Source organism: Rattus norvegicus, chromosome 9 (assembly GCF_036323735.1).
Source record: "Rattus norvegicus strain BN/NHsdMcwi chromosome 9, GRCr8, whole genome shotgun sequence".
NCBI classification, from domain to species: Eukaryota; Metazoa; Chordata; class Mammalia; order Rodentia; family Muridae; genus Rattus; species Rattus norvegicus.
In genome coordinates, this window is record NC_086027.1 from 89,344,166 (window position 1) to 89,365,455 (window position 21,290).

At 40.5% G+C, this 21,290-nt stretch overlaps 1 protein-coding gene across 18 annotated transcripts in view; it reads right to left on the reverse strand.

Annotated features, from left to right (window-relative positions):
- The window catches only part of Dock10 (dedicator of cytokinesis 10), a 257,936-nt gene that overhangs the window by 52,230 nt on the left and 184,416 nt on the right, over positions 1-21,290 (reverse strand). For all 18 annotated transcript variants that reach the window (XM_039084669.2, XM_063267006.1, XM_008767315.4 and 15 more), the window contains exons 19-28: positions 20,157-20,249; positions 16,969-17,092; positions 16,676-16,797; positions 16,226-16,312; positions 14,476-14,568; positions 13,940-14,058; positions 12,043-12,112; positions 8,584-8,697; positions 6,431-6,502; positions 419-565 (exon numbers count right to left, since the gene is read on the reverse strand). In XM_039084669.2, coding sequence (XP_038940597.1) covers positions 419-565; positions 6,431-6,502; positions 8,584-8,697; positions 12,043-12,112; positions 13,940-14,058; positions 14,476-14,568; positions 16,226-16,312; positions 16,676-16,797; positions 16,969-17,092; positions 20,157-20,249 — 1,041 coding nt within the window. The remainder of the gene's footprint in view (positions 1-418; positions 566-6,430; positions 6,503-8,583; positions 8,698-12,042; positions 12,113-13,939; positions 14,059-14,475; positions 14,569-16,225; positions 16,313-16,675; positions 16,798-16,968; positions 17,093-20,156; positions 20,250-21,290) is intronic.

Consider the following 21,290-nt stretch of genomic DNA (forward strand, 5'->3'; position numbering starts at 1 on the left):
TGGATGTTTTCAATGCCAATCTATTCTTTTCACCATTACCATTTACATTGTCATCATCTTGGACATTTCTGTTACTTCCACATAAAGTTTATACACAGACAGCAATGACCTCAAGAGAATGCCATCACCACAATGTGACTCCATTCAACATCTCTTCCTGTTTGAAATTATTCAGAAGCACCATGACTTGACAACACTTGGGTGCATGTTTTTATCTGACCTTCATTTGTCTTTAGTAAGCCTCTGGGCTGGAATGAATATTAAACGATTTCAAGAGAAGAGGTGTCGAAGTGGAAGTGTTCGTCTCACTGTGGAGTTCTGATACTTAATAAATAGAGATTAAATTAACAACATTTAGGATACATTGCAACCACTGTCAAGGGTACTTGAACAGAACAGTGCTCTCAAATAGCTGTACCTTAAGGAATCGGGCCACACTGTGGTTCGCCCTTTTGGTTTCTTCAAGGGCATCCTTGCATTTCCAAATCACGTGGTCGCACAGGCCCATCACCAGGTTGTCTAGTTCACTTTGGTAAGACTCAGGGAATCTTTGAGCTCTGGGAAGCTAAGCAAAGAATGACTTGCTTATGACGTGATGTGTGAATTTCCAAGCCAGGACAGCAAATAAAAGACTTACCTCATTTTACAGAACAGCTAATCAAAGAAGTTCTTTGAAACTTGAAAGCAGTAATAAAACTCAAAAGGCTTTTAATTCTCAAGGTCACCATTCTACTGTGTTTACTAAATGTTCCCTTCTAGCTTAACTAGTAAATTTATATCTTTTTCATTAAAAACTGTTAACTCAAATACTCAAACCACATAGACATGTGCAAAGTAAAACATGAATAATTTTATGCCCTCATATTAATTTCTTCCTTTTGCCCCCCAAGGAATAATATTAAACTTTAAATAAAATATATTAATTTTAAGATGAATATTATTCTAAAACATTCTTTTATTCAGATCGCTCCATTTATTTTAATTTAAAATGAAGTGTGAAGTATATTAAAAAAGACTACATCTTCTATAGCAAGGTCCCTGCCTAGTGCAAGGAGTCATCACAAAAGTGAGTAAGGAAAGAATTTAAATCCCAGAGGATTGGGAATAATGTCGTGGAATGCTGCCATCCAGATAGGACATTGCTATGGCTGCTGTGATCAGACAGTGTCTCTAGAAACCTGTACAAGATTGGATACTTACACTTTAATCATGTGCGGAGGGAGTGCCCACAAGGACCTACTTAAGTACCTAAGGTGCTAATGTCTGCTAGTGGATGCTGGAGGAGGGCATGTATTTCTCTCTAATGGTATAAGCCTATGGGAGTCTAGAAGGTAAGAAAAAAGGTGTTCAGAAGGAAAGGAAGGGGGCTAACGGAGGGCATTGGAGAGGGCTGAATGTGATTGTAATGCATTGTATGTATGTAGGATGTTGTAAAAAATGTAAAGAAATGACAGGAATGAATATACTGGGGATGGCTCAGTCGATAAATTCTCTGCTTTGGAAGCAGGAGTAACTGTAAAGGCTGGGAATGGTGGCTCACATCTTCAACAACATCACAGGGAGGAGGAGCAGAGGCAGGTGGATTCTGGGAGCTCACTGGCTAGAGAGCGTAGCCAATCACTGAGCGCGAGCTTCAGCGATAGACTGCCTCAAGAAAAAAAACTGAGGAGTAATCGGTGTCAACCTCTGGCCTTTGTAAGAACTCACCAAACATGTGTTCCTGCACACACACACACACACACACACACACACACACACACACACACACACACTTATACGCTATCATATCTACATTGTATACTTACAAAAAAATTTAAAAACTTGTAACAAATAAGCAAGTAACTGGATGAAAATAGATATTGGTCTGAAATAGGTTCTAACATAAGTTCTAGTCAGTCCTAAAATATGGTTCCAGGATTTAAAACAGATAAGAAATATCAAGATCATTATGATACTGGACATAAAAGAGCTTGGATGTGAGATTTGATACAATTTTATGTCATGTTTGGATGTCTTTATAAAAGGGGAAACTCTTAGATAGCCAAGCTCTGTCTTTGGGTTCATATAGGTCTTTTCTATAAGGTCAATAAAACTCTTTCATCTCTACAAGTTGGCTTTTATAATTATTGTCACTAAAATTAGAGTTAGATTGAGTCACATAATTTTCACCTACAAGCATGCAGCCTTTCATACTGTAGAAATACAAACCATGAGGGCTATTATTACAGGGTTTGTTCTAAATGGAGATTTAAATAATGGAATGTTGGAGCCAACTTTTATTTTTCTTTTTGTAAGACCACTTATAAGGATCCTGAAAGCCTCATCATTATTCTTTGTATGTATTTAAAATTTATTGTTGAAATCATACAAATTGATTTAAAAAATCCAATCTAATAAATCATATATGCCATGTTCATTCTTCTCCATTTATCTTGGGCAATAAAGACAAATAATTTACCTATTCAAAAAGCAGTAGTCATTTATTTATTGTGTTTGTGTCTGTGGGGGAGTATTGTGAATAGACAGGTATATTTGCACACGTATATATGTGTGTGTGTGTGTGTGTGTGTGTGTGTGTGTGTATGGAGACCAGAGATTGATTTCAGCTGTGTTCTTTAGGAGCCGTCCTCCTTATTTTGTGGGCAGACAGAGTTTCTCTTTGAGACCTAATGCTTGCTGTTTAAGCTATGCCTATTGGCCAATGAGCTCCAGGGAATCCACCTGTCTCTACTTTTTAGAACCGGAATTACAAGTAAATGCAACTACACCTGGCTTTATATGTGGGTACTAGGAGTCAAACTTGGGCCCTTGGCTTGTGCAGAAAGCCCTTTCCTGACTGGGCCATCCCCTGGCTCAACAAAGACTTGTCATATAAGTGAAACACATTTGTAGTTTCTTCTTTGGGGCTTGTTAATTTCTAAGACTTATTACATATAGCATATTGTTTCCTGGGAGACATGTGTGGATGCTATAGATTTTCATATTCTCTTTCATCCACCCTCTTTAAGCCTTCTGTTGACATTCTCCTTGTGGTCTATTCCTACTCTTAACCTGAAGGTATGTGGTGGGACAAACACACATGGAATATTTCCAATTATTCTCTGGATGAATATCAGAAAAGCTTGAGGTAGAAGATGGGTGGGAGGTTATTGCGGTGACTCTCAAACTGCACATCTGGAGCAGAGAGGAGGAGAAGCTAGGTTCTTAGACAGCCAAGGTCATGAGGGGTCAACCCAGGTCTGGTCCATTTGGGAGCTTTGTTGGAAACTAGTGAGTGATGGGGAGGAATAGAAGGTTTGTTAGCTCCATGCTGGGACTTGAGATCAGTGTTGAGAAAGACCTTTAGTAGATCTCAGGAATATGAATGTTCCTAAATCAGAAGGCCGGGAGTCACACAGGGGTCCTCTCTGTGAAGCCACATCACAGCATTCAGTAGACCAAATTTCAGGAGCATTTAGGTTGCTCCCAACTCCCTCAGATTCTCCACACTTGCTCCGGAAATTCCCGACTAAACTTCCTTAAGTATAGAAAGCCACTTCATAATTAAAAGAGAGAGAAAAGGAAAGAAAGTACTCAAACACTTGGGACAATCTTCCTATGAATGCTTTTGTGTCAAATGATGAAAACTTTTCCTATGGAGACTAGTAAGAAAAATGGAAGGTGATGGGATTAGTGTGAGGGCTACTGTTGACTTAGGTAACAAAAAGGCAAGTTGGGATCAGTAAAGACAAACTCCTGGGCACCATGGGGATGTCTAGATCATTTGTTCTTAGTGTGTTCTGTGACCTATCTAGATGAGAAGATACATATCAATAACTGTAGCAGAATTTAGTCCAATGCATCTCGGGTCATGTGTTATTTTTACTACTCAACACTTCAGTGACAAAGCAGGGATTACACTGAGAAAATTTCTTATCCCAGCACAGCAGAATTCTGAGTTAGGAATTGTTCTTATCTACATGTTAGATTCTCTTCTTCCTTTGGGGAAGGAGGCTCTTTCTTATCTTTAGAAGTTGGAAAGTAGATGCATCTAAAACACACATGCAGGGGCTGTGGTGTAGACATGCACTCTGCAGAGGTGAGTGAACAGTAAAGCATTTCCTCATACCCAGGTCAAAGTGATAGCTGGCAAGTGCTGGGGCCTGGCAGGTGTTTCTGGTTGGTGACATCACACACCCCGTGTTTTGTCCTTAACCTTTTGTTGTTTATAGTGTTGTCTATCTCCCCATAACAGTTGGCTCTTCTCTCACTAGAGAAAACACCACAAAGCCCTGGCTTTGGAAGGAAACAGATAAACTCTGGGGGAGCTCACCCACCTCTTCTTTGGTAAAGGCCCAACCTGACAGCTTCCTGGGCCTAACCACGAAGGCTAGAGACTATATATATTAGCCACTGAGACTGTGATGAGAGAGAAAATATGAAGTGGCAAACTATAATTAACAGAGGAGATGGTATTTTTTTGATCATATAGGATTAAATGATAGGTAGCTTTCTGTAGGAATTGATGTTTTTCAGATCCTAAAAATGGATATAAGTCACCTGAAGTCAAATTGTAATTTTCTTAGCCACTGTAGCAGACAGAGGATAAAGGCTGGCACAAAGACATAGAAGAAGGTATACCTGTAGGAATTGCTATTAATTGAGACCATTGTGCCCATTAGAACCTGATGTTTCACAGGAAATCACAATAAATACTCCAATGACCCCAAGCCACCAACAAGGTGCTGGTAGTACCATCACTGTGACGTTCCATGGGGTTTTGTGTCTGGCGGTAGCAGAAGCAGGACTGAATCATTAACAGCCATGAGGATAATGAGTCACCCTAGTAACTGAGGCCACATGATGTGCTTGGCTAGAGTGTTGTGGTTAGTCCTAAAGGCAGAGGTATATCCAAAGGGGCTTGACTCAGAGGGACCCATAGAGTTGAATAATGATGTATGAAATACACAGGAGCTGACCTCTGGTGGTAACTGACATGCACAAGGAAGTTAGGGCCAGACAAGTGGAAGATCAAGGGGTCTATCCCATTAAGTTAACTTCTACATTCAGTACGTAGGAATCAAAGAGGAAATTACATTAGAGGAAAGCCTCCAAAAGTGTACTAAGTAACTTATGTGCAGCAATGACTCTACAATTTTTCTCTAGAGGCCTTACGGACATTCACCAAAGGCTCTGTGTGCTGGAGAGAGGGAGATGCTCAGACACTTAAAGCATCACTGCACAGAAGATCTACATAGCATTCCTACCTAGAAACTGAAGTCACTCTCATGTATATCCTGTTAAGAGCCCATACTTACAGACACTGAAGATCCTTGACTAAAGTTCTGGTAACAAATAGATGGATGGTGTATGCGTGTGTGTGTGTGTGTGTGTGTGTGTGTGTGTGTGTGTGTGCATGTGTGTGAAAGAACCACCTTAAAGTCATTTTACCTCATACCTGGTCTTAGGTATGAGGTTCATATAGAAGGAACAGGTATTTAGATCAATACTGAGCGTGCAACTCATTGTTTGAAACTCTCTTGTAAGGATGTCAGAGAGAACTCGGGCACTGCCTAACATCCACTAGGAAGGCAAGTCAGAACAATGTCAGCGATCCTTACCATGGCCATTTGTCAATGCAATACTCTACTCCTGCGTTGCTGGTGGGCAGAGTCTTAGAGCACCTCCCTAGCTTTATCTAAATGGGATGTGTATGAGAACTCATGTTATTCCCTTGGGTGCTCATGGTAGGTCCTCGTTACCTGATTGTGATTGTGTGAGATGACACACAGCAGGCCTGGCTGCAGTAAAGTCAGGTTATCAGAGATTCAGAGCACCCTGGAAGGAGGGTCTGGGTCACTCTCTGGTGGGACACCAAGACCTTTCCAGCTGTGAGCTAGGGTGAGTAGACCTAGATTATAGAGGAAGGGGATGGTAAGCTCAGGTAGGCAGGCTTCTGAGGAGACCAGCTGCTGTAGCAGGAGCTGGAGTTAATCCCACAGTATCTCAAGCTGCTTCCATTCCATGATGGAGCTGACTGAGGCTGGCCAGCAGGACCTGTGCAGAGCATAATGCCTCCAATGAACATTCTTTGCTTCCAGATGACTCATTGGCCAGGCTGAAAGCTTCTTCACTGCCAAGCTCATTTTAACCAACTACTCCTCCCTTTCTGTTTTCTCTCATAGCTATCAAACCTGCCTCCCTTGTATTTCCAGTCCTGTTTGTCCTTTACATTAAGTTTTCTCCATAGATCTTTGCATTTGTCATTTTTGTCTTGGTATCTGCTTCTGAATGGGCCGTATTAACATTCATGACCATTTCTTGCACGTAAAAAGCAATTAACACAAATTGCTAAGGTTTTACACAGCCAATAAATGTGGAACTAATGAGAACACGTTCATTAGTGTAATTGTTGGATGATATTACATTGCTCTATTACCTAGGATCTTACCTGGATTTTATCGGTGTCAATCAAGTGCTGTGCCATTGATTTTAGAATAATGGCAAAGAAGAACCAAGAATGCTACAGGGGAGAAAAGACAATGAAGGATTTATTAATCTATGGCAAAATAATGATAATTATGACCTTTACAATAGAATATTGTTATACATTTTTCAATCTTAAAAGCAAATGAATAAGTTAAATGGACCAGGGAAATAGCACATTTTCTGTTACCTTAACCTTTATCAAAGTTATAATTGTAATAGTTCATGTCATATACTTCGATTTTTAATACTATAAAAATTATGGTAAAAAGTCAACAATTTACTTGAGATGACTTTCTGAGCATCTGTTCATGAAAAAGTGACTCGTGAGATACTCTGTTTCACAAAACTAGAATGAAGCTTTCGTGGCAGGCTCACCATCAGACTCTGTTTTGTCCTAATCATCAACCCACCAATACTTATACAATAAAGTATTTTATTTTCAAATCACTGAACTCCACATAAGAATTGCTATTCTTAAGCCTGTCTCCTGAGACTTCCTTTTAAATTCAACACACTATGTTTAGAGTCTCATTTGTGGAGAGTCATTAGCATGGAGTAACATCTCATTGCCACATGACATAGAGAATGAGTATGAACCTGTTTGCTCTGCTACCAGAGGGCATTTGAACCACATCTAGTTTTTGGCTGGTGTGGTACTGTGGCAACTATTTTGAAACATCACCTTCAATTCTGAGGGACTGGCTTAGGTAAAGGGGAGGAAGGTAATGTCCCTTGTGAAGAAGTAGTCTCGGCTTAGTGAAGGTCACTTCACTAAAGGAATCAAAGTGTCTGCTTGAAACTGGAAGTGAAGCCCACGCCATTAAGACCATTTAAAGAATCCAAGGCATACAGAAACCATCTCCATCATCCATATTACCCCAAACTGCATTCTTAGTCATTCTCACAAACACTTTGCCATTGGTTTATGAATTAACAGATGCTCTCCATTCTCATGGTGGTCCACAGGCATCCGAGGCTGTTCATGGTTTCTCTGGCTTTATTTAAACTCCTCGCATCCTCGTACACACTGGTTGTCCCAGACCCAGAGTTGTGCTACAACCTCACTGAATTGTAAAGGCTTTTCCTGCACATGCAATGCTCTACTCTAAAGGCCCCAAGGGGAGCTCCCTGACCCCCTTCATGCCTTCTTCTCAAGTGCCCCTTTCTCCATCTTGTCACCTGACTACCCTAGTCGAGGTGCAAGTGTCACTTCTTCTCCTCAGCATGCTCATTCCTCTTACCTACTGCTCTGTGCTTTATTTTCTCATTCTATTTGCAGATGTATAAGTGTGTGTGTGTGTGTGTGTGTGTGTGTGTGTGTTTTAAATTATTTCAATACTCCCACAGTATAAGAGTATAATGTAAGCTCTCGAGGACATGGGATTTTAGTCATTGCTCTAATGCATCCCAAGTGCCTGCTAGTCTGACTGCTTTAAGGTAGATTCCTGACATATATCAAATGAATAAATGAATATACTCAAAGGACGCTTAAAACATAAACTGCTGGGTTCTCAGAATTAAGATTTTTGTGAACCTCTGTGGATGGCTTATAATATTAAATTGCCTTCTAGATGTTTGCTAATCCCTGGGATCTAATTGGATGAACTTTTCAAGTTACAGTAGACAAGAAGCTTGTATCTGAATTCAGGGTTCTATACACATTGTTTTATAGTTTTTATCCATGGTCTCTTTTTCATGTCCCCGCATGTTCCAACTTGAGACTCAAAACTGGCTTTTACTCACTAACTCAATATTGTCAATACACCTGTGAATATACCAATAGGATCCTTTCCTAAGTATTTTTCCTCCTGTAACTTGCTGCCCAAGCTTTGTGCTATACTTACTATTTGTGAATGTCCTAGATAATTTTTAAGAGTAATTCATTCTGCCTTTAGATCAGAGCACTTACTTTGGTTGCAACCAATCCTCTCTGTTCTCTTGATATAAACCTTCCCTTTTACTTGATAGGTTTCATATCAAAGTTTAATTCTATCAAGCTATGTCAAAGCTAGAAGGAAAATGACTTGTGGAAATCAGCAAGTCCTATCACCTTCTAGTGATAGGAGGTCTGCACCCATTGCTTGTATACTTATCCACGATTATGAAGAGAATTACCTTTAGAACATGCTTGACTATTGTTGAATCATTTGACTTCAAAAGATCACTCAGATTTTTAGCCAATTCCTCATGTATCGTTCTCTCTTTGTAGGACCTGGTCTTGAATACAAACTGAAGAAAACCCAAACAGTGAAAGAGGTTAATTACCTATAGAAAGCTTCAAAGATTATTCTATAAAATAACTCATTTCTCATAATCAACTGCTTGTGTCTGCTTTCATCATGGAGTCAGTGGAGGCCTGATGATATAAGAGAGGACATATTTGCTCCTATTTGGGGTCTTTGCAGAAGTAGGGCCTTCCTCACCTAGGCTCTTCTTGGCACTCTTTTTGTTGAAATCAAGAGAAAGGGCCAGAGAGCCAGTGAGCAGGTTCAAGGAATCATGGAGGGCTCGCACCCACCTACTTAGGACACTCTCCCCTTCTCTTCCCTTCCACTGGCAACAGGTGGCATGGTAGCAATTCTTCATCCTGAAAGGGTAGAGCACCCACTCAAATAGCCAAGTGGGGTAGCAAGTGCTTTCCAGAGGTAAGGAGGTGAGTCCCCCACAAGCTCAGGTTCTACCATCCTGTGCTTAGACACAGCTATAAAGAGGTTGACAAACATCAGTCATCAGCAATATAACAAATGCTGCTTACTTTTCTCACCGTCTCTCCAAGGATCATATTGGTAATACTTTTCTTTATCTCTTCATATATTTTAAGAACACACAAATATCAACAAACACATTTTGAAAACAAAATGCTTCATACTGGATTACAGTGGTTTGTTTAGCAGTTGGGTTTACCTCAAGAAAAGGTATCGCCCTCACGATATTCACAATTAGATTACAATGGAGAGGGAGGGCAGACGAGAGACTGGTACATTTACTTTTGGATCTCTAACCTTTTCATGGGATTTTCAAGCCCATCAGCAAACCTTAGGGACTGAGGTTTGACACTCTTCTCAAAGGGGAGACAAAAAAAACCAATGGACTCATAAAACCAGCTATAACTAAGGTGATTAATTTTCCTTAAGCATCGTGCTTCATATGCAGACAAGCTTACTACCAACTCTCTAACTCAATGCAGTTACTTAGCTTTCAGGGTAATTCATTGCAAATGGAGCTGGAATACTCTTACATTGTAAACTTGATTCTCAGAATTGGAAGTGCTACAAACCCCTGTGAAGCATGGCACTTAATTAGATCGACTTAGTTGCACATCTTTGAAAAGGACATGGTGTATGTGTGTGATTTGATACTGTGAATGGAGTGAGTTAGCAGCACTTAGTACCACTGAACTTGAAATGTTTTTTTTTTGTTTACTTGTGAATTAATATAAATTACAATGATACCACCCAAGGATATACAAGCATGTCTTGAAATCGGCCCATCAGGTTCTTTTTTCTTTTTTAACAATATTCCTAGGGGTGGGACTTAATATATATCTATATGTTAAATGCCTCCCTACATCTATGGTAAGAATAAATTCAGACTCTGAGCAAGGTCAGGCTGTCACCCATTTAACTCAGCAGGGGTCTGATCACAGAACCACACAGCTGGATCCTCATCTGATCTGTCTCCTCTTGTGTATCAGAGGAGAAAACTGAGGTTCCTGATTTCTATCTACTTCCTGAGATGTCTAGCCACTTCCTTTTGTATCTCACTTGTCAGGACATGTCATTGCCTAGACTCTAGTCTCTCATGTCTTAGTTTAGGGATTTTTCTGTAGTAATTGTGCTTAATAGGAAGTGTTTGCTTATTTGAAAATAAAGTCTAAAAATCATTAGGAATCATCAAACTGGCATTTCATGTATGAAGATTTCTGGAGTTGAACTACTTTAGAGCAAAAGAGATAAACCACCACTCTATGGTATTGCAGACTGAGACAATCCTGCCAAGGCATTTTGTCTTTTCTTGGTTGGGATTGAAGCCCATTCCAAGATACATTTCCAAGAGGACCACAGAGTAAGAGTCCAAGCATCTGAGGTTCTCACAGGTGTCTGGCCTTGGTGATGGCCCCAACAGCTGAAGTTCTTAATATATTTTGAAACAACTCCATTTGGATGAGATGTTGACACTACACTTGAAATAGAGTTGCTGGAATGAAGTACAATGATTCAAGGAATCATTTTATTCTATATGGCTTCTTTGTGCATGAAATAGAAAGGATAAGTATTGAGAAGATAATTCCACTGGCAAATACATACACATTTCAATCCACCAGCAAAGTAAATGACACCCCTCTCTTAAACAGAGAGTAAACTATAGGGTATCTGTAGGTGGAATTAGCCTTTAGCAATTGAAGTCAAGGTCCTAGCAGATAAAATTATATCGCAGGGAAGTTGTCATGAAATGAATATTTCTACAGTCAGGGTATTTTCATGGTTTGGTACTTGGGGGAAGACATCCAACATTTCTGGCAGAAAATACATAGGAATCCTTACAGGTAGATCTGAATGGTTCATTCCAGAATGAGATTTCTAGCTTCTTTTTGTACCAACATTTCTATCATCCCAGTTATTATTAAAAAGAAGTTTTGAGCACAAAGGGCCCCAGTTCTCCAGTTGCATTTCTAGACATTAAGAATGCACAAGTCTGTGTTTATCACCATATATAACTTGAATGTATTTGCGTTAAAAATCAACAACTCCAAAGATCTAGTCTGTATGAACAAAATAGTACTGTAAGTTTTGGAGGTCTTATAACGTGATTTAGGATTCTTGTCTCTGCCTTTGGATGGGGTTGCTCCTGTGTATTCAGTGGAAGGATGTTTGTAGCAGAGGTATCAGTGAGTGTACAAACATCATCCCAAGTTCACTGGCACCAATTCCCAGCCAACTGAAAATGAGAAGAGAACATCTCCAAGTGGACACTTGACAAGGGACACTGAGGAAGCAGTGCACACCAATGAGATGGGCAAATGGTTCATGACAGAAGATAAAGGACTCAACATACCAGAAGCAGGTACAAATATACAGTAACTGGGGAAATGAAATAACGCCTGAGAAAAACAATAAAAAGAGCTAAGAAAACATTGCAGAAAAAACATAGAGTGCTCAATAAACCCACAGTCTTCCTTAATTGGCCCAGAAATTTCATACATTTCTAACATCAACCTCAAAGAAGCACTATTTTAGTTTTCTCCTCTGTTCTTTTCTTTCCACCATTCCCACATCAATTCTCTCTCTCTCTCTCTCCTCTCTCTCTCTCTCTCTCTCTCTCTCTCTCTCTCACACACACACACACACACACACACACACACATACACACACAGACACAGAGCAGTTTTACATGTAAGCAATACAGCTAGTCCATCAATTCAAAGAAATGAAATTCTACTAAAGTGAACTTGTGTCTGACTGTGGTGGGCACCATAAAACATCAGAGTGAGAACCTCCCACTTAGTGCAGACAGGAAATGAGACAAGCCACACAGCACAGGGGGTATGATCAGGGGCCTAATGGTACTCCTTACCTTAATGTATGACTGGACAGAATGGTCTAGTTGCTCCTCATGACACTTGGCCACAATGTCAGCCAGAACCCTGGAAAAGCATGGATGTTCAGTGACCTGGCTGAAGGCACACAGACAGCACTTTGTCTTAATTAGACATGTGTGGAAATGGGGTAGGGTTATTTCATGAATGAGTGAGTGAACGAATGACTGAATGAATTAGTTAATTCACACTCTTCTTATTCCTTCCTCATTCTCCAGTAGAGGGCACTTGATATATTTCTATCACCTGGGAGCCATTTCCAACCAGAAACATTCCAAGGACTACGGTCTTAGCATGCAGTATCTGGAGACATTGTGTCTGAGCTGAATGTACCACGTGTGGTCTCTGCACTTGCTGACATTGTCTTCCTGGAAAAGGGATCATTTTTAAATACCCAATTAGGCTCTGATTAATGATCATATTCCATTTTAAAGGGCTCATCTTCCAACCTGAGAGCGGAAGACCTATTTTTGGAAAAAAAGATTAGGTTAAGCTAGATATCTCCCTCATTAGCTGGGCTAGAGTTTCATGTGGCAGTGGAACATTGGTACTTTTTCATACCAACATGAACAGATGCTGCGTGGTTGGAGAGCTTTGGGCGAGCTCAGAAATTACAACAGATCTAGAAGTTGCGATATTTAAAAATCAACATCAACATACACACTCAACTGAAAAGGACATTAGTTGATGGCACAATTTGAGATTTTTAATCTGGGTCTAGAACTTGAGGTTTGTGGAACTGATAGTGATTTTTTAAAATTTCTTAGAACTTCGGGAGTTTTCATTAAAAACAAGGCTAAAAGCCTTCATTGTAAGTACAGAAGTATATGTATATATACATATTTATATTTATATTTATCTACCTACACACACACACACACACACACACACACACATATATCTGAACAGGGAAGATACAGTCAACATTTCAACACTAGCTCTGATTTTTTTCCATAATGCTATGGTCATTTTAAAAACAAATATGTTATTAAATTATTGATTTAAAGCAATATAAATCAAAATTCTGAGTTCATGATTAGACTCATGAGTGATACTGAAAGAATATGATATGACCAAATTTAACACAAAAGGAATTATAAACTTCAGTGGGATTATAAAATGATATAACTGTCCTTGTAAATATTTTAGCAGTTTTTAAAAAGAACAAATCCATCACTCAGGTAATGAGCTATACAGCCAAGGCATAGGATTCACATCATTAGTAATGCATTAGGTTATGTTTATATAGAATTATATATGAATATTTATGATAACTTCATCCAGTATAGTCCCCAAATGGAGAAAAGTTCAGATGTCTTTCAACAAATGATTCCTTAAACACACTGTGGTACAATTCATATAAGATATTTTTCAGCCATGAAAAGAAATGCCCTAGTCACAGAGAGACACCAGAATCTTCTTTTGTGATGAGCAAAAAAGCTAATGCCAAGTGATTACACATTGTATAATTTTGTATATACACAGATAGGTGTGTGTGTGTGTGTGTGTGTTTGTGTGTGTGCGTGTGCATGCGTGTGTTTGTGTGTGTCTTTGTGTGTGTGTGTGTGCATGTTGCCAATGGGGGGAGAGTAAGTAATAAAAACACTTATTCTCTCCATATTATTCCTTTCAATGGCTTATGAATCTACAGTTATCTCAAAATAAAATATTTAAAAACACAAAAGAAAAGCACCTAGCATTCCACTAATGATAATAGATAGTGACCAGAAAATAAGGATTAGAGTGTGAGAAATGCTTAAATCTGAAAAACAAGTTCACATGAAACACACACATATGTGGCAATCTAGTTGGAATCATGTCATCAGGGTTCCGTGGACCCGTTCTGTCCCCCCCTCCCAGTGTTGCTATGGATACCTGGTGACGGTCCCAGTGATTTCATCTTCCTCGTTCTGCACTAGAATTTTGAAGAGCTGGTTCAGGATGATAGGCAGGAAACTCATGATTGAGTGGATCTTGTCCACATTCAGCAAGTTCTGCAGGAAGAAACAGACAGCTAAAGAGAGGGACAGCCCAGCACAGTCTGCAGGTGCTTTCAGAGGTGTGACGTGATGACCTTAGCCCCCCTTCTTCTGGCCTTTCACTTCCCTGTTTCACTGTGGTGGAAGATGTAGGTCATGTTGAAGGGACTCTCTGCTTCCTTAGCAATGGTAAATACACACAAATTTCCAATTATCTTTGTTTTGGATAATAAAAGCTGATCTTTACCTCTCTTCCCTTTTATATAACGGAATCATGTAGAAACCGAAGTAAAAATAGTTTGCTCCCTGAACTGCAAGGTCTTTGAAAGGTCTGAACAATAACCACATCTTAGCTTGCTATTCAGTGAGAAATAAGTTTTCCTTGCCTGTTTTTTTTCCCCTGGAAACCAATGAATCTGCATGGCATGTTACCTTACAGGCGCGGACAAAACTCGAGGTAGGGGACTGAGACATGTCTTTTTCTCTTTTTTGGCACTGACGGAAAAATGCATTCACATGTGGGTCCTGCAAAGGCAAAAGAAGTGTTAATTTGCGATGACACACAAACTCAGTGCCAGGGGCAAGCACTTGCAAGCAGTGTCTCCTCATGAAATCAAACATTGGAGCCCTCCTCTGCCATAGACAGAGGGGTCATCTGAAGGCCCTGTTTGATCCACACACTCTACCTGAGGATGCCCACTCACACGCTGCGTATTCCCTGCTCCCTCCTCTCTGTTGGCCAAATAGCCCTGGCTAGAGGATGGCATCTCCTGGCTGGCTTGGCTCTATTCTCCCTCTCTCCTTTTCTCCCTCCCTCCCTCATTCACTTTCTCCCTCCCTCACTCCCTCATTCACTTTCTCCCTCCCTCCTCCACTCCTCTCCCTCCCTGCCTGTTTCTTCCTTCTCTTCCTCCCTCCTTCCCTCCCTCCCTCCCTTATCTCTTCCCCTCCCCTCCCTCTCTGCCCATTTCCTTCCTTCCCTCCCTCCTCTCCCACCCTCCCTCCCTTCTCCCTTCCCGTCCTCTCTCCCAGCCTCCTTCCTTTCTTCTTTCCCTCCCTTCACCCTTCCCTCCCTCCCTCCTTCCCTCTCTGACTGTCTCTTTCCTTCTCCTCCCTCTCTTCTTCCTTCCTTCCCTCACTGTCTGCCTGTATCCTTCTTTTCCTCCCTCCCCTCCTCCTTTCCTCCCTCCCTTCCCTTCCTCCCTCTTTTCCTGGCCTGCTTCTCATTTTTCTTTTTCTTCCACCCCTTTATTCTTCCTCCCCCCTTATCTCTTTCTTCCTTTCTTTTCAATATCCCTTATTTTTCCGGTCCACATTTGAAAGAACTTTATATATCTCTCTTCCATATTCAATGACACACAGGGCCGTGTATTATTTACACACAGGACAGTGTGTTGTGGGACGCCTAGGGATAGCTCCAGGCTCGGTGTATCTTCATCAGCCTAGTATTATGACACAACCAAAACTGTGACATAAACCCCATGAAACCTTGTTTTTTATCTGTTGAAATATGCTTAGAATCTCTCCAACTTCTGAACTGAGTTATGTGGTCAGGAAGTGAGAGATAATTTGAGGTTGAGAATATATTTGTCCTGTTTCTTTAGCTGTGCATCCTAGATGGGCATCTGATACAGACTCCTCTCCTGCATTTGAATGTCACATTTCTGTTTCCTGGGTATGGTTCTTTTCTTAATTAGAGAAGGTCATTTCTCCCTTAGATATGTTTTTATATATTTGTCCAGTTGGTTAGTTATTAAAAGCTGAATGTGTGTCAGGCCCTTGGTAGGCCTTTTTGACAGAAGAAAAGCAGGGCAGACAAGACCATGTCAGCAGTGGGCTGTCTGTCATGGCAAGGGGACCAGCTTCCACATGCACAGGTTTACTCACAACTCGGGAAGTACTTCACAATAAAAGCAAGATGCCATCTGGGTAGGTGACAGGAGAGCCTAGTGTTGCTTGCAGGTTCAAGGAACCAGGAAGCCTCAGGACAAGTGACAGTTGTACTAAGGTCTGAGTGACCTTAGGGGTCATTCAGAGATGATGCTCTCATTCTCATGCTTGGCAAGTTCAGCCCCCTGTCCATTGACAACTCATGAGAAGGCGCATTTCCCCCTGTAATGCAGGAGTCACCATCAGGTTTTACATCATAGTCTATGCCTCTATTGTAGGACATGGTACTTACTTGAGTGTTCACTGTTGATACAACAAATGTTGACACTTTGAAGAGTGGTTTGCCACCATCGACCCATTTGATGTCACTTCCACCATGCTGCAAGAAAGAGTTTGCCGCCATCACTGACACACTGAGATAAAGAAATCAACTTAAAAATGGTTTATGCTAATTTGCTGTTCTGAGCCATTACTGCCACACTGCTCTAGAGATGAGCAAACATGCAGGTCACTGGGAAGTTATGGAGATGAGCATGATACACTTCCACGGAGTCAATCTTTTAATGGTTCATTTTTAGTGGCCATAAATAAAATAAGAGTTGTATTGTTTATTGTATGTTCACTTCATAAGTACAAGGGACACACTCTATCATGTTAGTTTAAACAGCAGAGAAAAAAAGATAGCCATTTTCATGGTTGTTTTTTAAAATACTTTTCTTGTAAACTATATGCTACTCAATACCTTTGCACTTGCAGGATCTTGAATGCTTAAGTAATTAGGAGGCAGGGTTGTTGCTATCGGGATGTTATACTCCTGAGAAGCGATTTGGTCATGTTTCATCAGCGGAAGCCAAGCATACCCCACTGCAAAGAAACAGCAGGGAGAAAAGCTTTGAACACAAACCTCAAAGCAAAGAAGTACAAATCTGCATGTGTCACTCTAAGCATTAACTTATTTAAGAATCAATGAATTGCATCTTTTCAAAATGGTCTCCAACTCAAGTTCAACTACTTCAGGTCACTTCTTGTAAGTACCTGACGTCTCCAGAGCCTCTTTCTTTTTGGCGTTGGCTTTGGCATTGATGTCACATGTGATGTGGTAAAAAGAGAACAAAAGGTGGTGTTTTCCATGGAGTTGTGTTGGTAGCTCAATTTTCACCTGCAATGAAAGACATCACATTTGGATTGAGATTAAAACAATGTGCTTAACATCAGAAGGAGACAACAGCCTTAAAGAAGAGTAGCCTGCTCTTAGCTTTATATGAGTCATTTCGTTGTTCTGAGAACAGTTAAGTCAAGTGATAGCCAGTACCCATAGATGATTAATTAGGTGTCTTGTGCATCTGGCTAGTTATTCCCATTCTCTTTAAGCAAGGACTTAAGACTGAAGAGTACTAAGTGTGGTCCCTACCATGTTAACATTGGTATCACCTGGAACCATAAAATCTCAGGTCTATCCTGGAGATGCTGAGTACCCTAGGCTGAGTATTCTGTTTCAGAGTCCTCCAGATAATTTTGGTGTATGATAAAGTTTAAGGATCCCTGGATTTGGATGGTTTACAGGCTGAGATATTATATCAGTGTACTACTAAGGTTGCTACAGAAACCAATATATATTTTGAAAATACATACTAATAAGCAGAACATTAGGAAACTTCTTAACCGACGTCGAGACTACATAGCAATGTACTTAAGAATTCCAGCAAATAGTAACAAGCATATCCCTCTCTTAGGGTTCTGTTGCTGTGATATAACATCAGAACCAAAAACACCTTGGGGAGGAATGGGCTTATTTAAGCTTACAGTTCTACATCCCCATCTATTATCAAAGGAAGACAGGAAGGAGCTCAAACAGAGCAGAAACCTGGAGGCAGGAACTGAAGCAGAAACCATGGAGTAGTCCTGCTTGCTGGGTTTTTCAGACTGCCTTCTTGCAGTACCCAGAATGTCGAGCCCAGGGGAGGCCCTGCCGGTGGTGATCTAGTTCTCCCACATCATTTGACAACAACAGTAATAATAATGAAAGTATCTCACAGGCAAGCTGGTAAGGGCATTTTTTCAGTTAAGGGTCTTTCTTCTAAAAAGACTCTAGCTTGTGTCAAGTTGACATAAAACTGGCCTTCACAATCCCCCACTTAAAAAAAAATCCTGCAGTTACATTTTATTATAACAATGAGCTGGATAATTTATACCCATTTTAAAGTTAATGGAATCATTTTTTCCTGTAATCAAGAAAATAAAACCTTAGTATTAAATCTGTGCTGCAGAGGCCCCTAAGTGATTAATACTCTATATATCATGTGGAAAGCTCATCAGTTTTATGAGATTCTGGGAAATATTAAAAAAAAAAGATGAAAAGCCAGATTTAACAGCATTGAGACCCTGGGAACACCAATTTATGAAATTCTTACATCTACTGAAAATGCATCTTTTACAAGTGTTTTGTCAAAAGGTCAATCAATATTCTGTAATTTGATAATAACTCTTTGCCTTAGCTTCTTTTTAACCTTCTGACCTGGATTGATGGAGGGAAAATAAGAGCATTAAGTAGATATGGAGGCCGAAGGTGAGGCCAGGGAATTCTGTTAATTAGTTTGAAAATTACAAATGGGTAACATGGGGTGGTAGACAGAGAACGGCTCCTGAAGTTGACTCTTGTGTTCTAAAATCCAGAACCCATTAATACTTGATGATGCAAGGCAAAGGGGACTTCAAAGATGGATTAAGGTGGGGACCATGGGATTATACCACATATCACAAAAGGGTACAGTGTGGTTCCAGCGAGTCTTATCTCTGTCTGTCTGTCTGCCTCTCTTTTTCCTCTTTCTCTTTCTTCCTTCCTTCCTTCCTTCCTTCCTTCCTTCCTTCCTTCCTTCCTTTCTTTCTTTCTTCCTTTCTTTCTTTCCTTCTTTCTTTCCTTCCTTCTTTCTTTCCTTCCTTCCTTCCTTCCTTCCTTCCTTCCTTCCTTCCTTCCTTCCTTCCTTCCTTCCTTTCTCTTCCTTTTCATAAAGGATCTCATGTACCTCATGCTGGCCTCAAAGTCTCTAGATAAGCAAGGAGTTATCTTAAGTTTATGATTTTCCTACCTCTACTATGGGCTGTGATCCTCACACATCCAGATGTATGTGGTGTTAGGAATAGGACTTAGGGTTTAATATAAGTAAGGGGAATACTCCACCTACATTTCTGGTTCCAGCATGGTTCTTATAAAGGTAGGCAGGAGCAGTTACAAACCAAGGTGCTAGGAGATGTTTCAAGGCTGCACGAGGTAAGGAAACAGATCTTCCTCTAGAAATTTCCAGAGATATACTGCCGCAGTGATGCCATTATTTCAGTCATGTGACAGCCAATTCAAGTATCTGACCACCAGAGCTGTAAACCGTGTGTATCGTTTTAGGCAACTAAAGGGTACTATTTGTTACAGCATTGATTGAGGAATTCATATAAAATCCTAGTTGGTTGAAGTAGTTCAGATCTTAGTCTTATGGTTAGAAGTGGAGTTTAATCACTGAAACTTGTCTTGGGCTGTTTGTAACATAGCTAATCTACGTACAGCGATTTACCACTAGCTCAGTGACGTTATGACTTACAGGAAGTGAGGAAGCTTCTACCTAGAGTTACATGGGTTGGTGTGAATACTGACTGTTACTGAGTAATAACATGACCCTGGTTCCTCAGAGCTACAGTATCCTCATCTGTATAATAGGAGGTGATAACAGTAGCCAATTCTCAAGGCTATGGTGGAGTTAATGCAAGGCTATGGAGATCGGGCTTGTTTAGAGCATAGTAAGAGTGTTGAGCTTTCTAGGGCAAGTCAGACTTCTAACCATGAGGCGAGAAGACTGAGCCCAGTGATGTTCATACAGGTATGAGCAATAGTGTTGATTCACAGCATCTAGTCTTCTTGCTATAACATGATATGCTGGTATAGCTCTCTAAAAAAGTCTTCATTAAAATCATGCATAAAAATCAATGAAAAACATAAGTCTCCCTTGGAAAAAATACAATAAAACCATCCCCTTTTGAAGGTCATTCTTATATTCAATGGAAGAATTTGAAACATAAACCAGGATCATCATCAGCCAGTGTTACAGTACTCATTGTCACTTAACAGTCTAAGGAAGTGACATGGCTGTCCTCAGACTGAAATGTGGTCTAGAGAAGATTTCCCTGACCTACTCACCTAGGAGTTTTAGGCAGAGGCAGTGGGAGCCAATCCTTACCTCATCAGAAAAATCTGGATTTTGAGAATGGTGAAGCACAGCTGTGTAGGCGGCAGAAGTGAAGAGGGGCCCTCCAGGTTTTCCATAAATACACTGTTTGGAAGGTTAGGAGGTAAACAATTGTGAGTGCCTGAAAATAATCCAAAAATTCAACCCCTCCGTCCCCAATTCCAGTACTAAGGCACTTTGTGATTTACTTCCCAAGATGACATCCAGTTAACTTTGGACTTTATTGAAACCTTGTCCTGTACGTACTATATGATGGGATGTCACAGACCATCTAAAAGCCTTGATTCATCTTATAGGTATAGCACCAGGGGAAAATAGTGAACCAATTTGATGTATGACTTTTGACTACCATAAATATGAGTCAGTGTTCAAGACAGAGCCCTGAGGGATGACTTCCTGTTGGGGAGTAGGAGCCAATTCTTGTCTAGAGTTAAAGTTCTAAGGTTTGGCTAAATGCCAGTTCCCTTCAAACCAACTCGTACTCATGAAAGTGAAAGGGATAGGAGAGACCCAGTCCTTGACATGCTATCCCAGAATCTGATGAAACCAGAGGACTGGATAGGCTTTTAGGATTCATACAGGTGAGAAGACACCCATGCCTGGAGATCGGGGCCTCTCTTCTAATCTCACATGTGGTCACACCACATCTCTGTGTGAATATTGAGAATGCAATGAAGCAGGGGATCTACACACCTGATGCTGCCCTTCTTTCCAAGTTCATCCGCAATAGGAGCCCTGCTTTGGTGGGACTGCTGAGCTTCCTATGTAGTCATTGTCTTTGCTTACCAGTGACATCACATGCCAATCTTTCTTTTCTGATATTAATGCTGTAGAGAAGCTTGATCTGTATGGATGTGCACAGTGGCTTAAGCTTATTTGGAACAATACCTCTTTATCCTATAGGAGCTACCTTATTCTTAAGTTCATCATCACTCTTTGGAACAGGACTACAAACTTGTTGGTAGCATCAACCTGAGTATGATTTGTGCCCAATGGTACTGCGAAATTGCCGGAGGCAACGGTATGGTTAGACATTATCCTGGTTATTCTGTATCTCCTCCCTCTGATTCATTGCAACGTAGAAAATGTGAGTATAGGCTCACTAAAAACAGCTCTTCTCCTTAT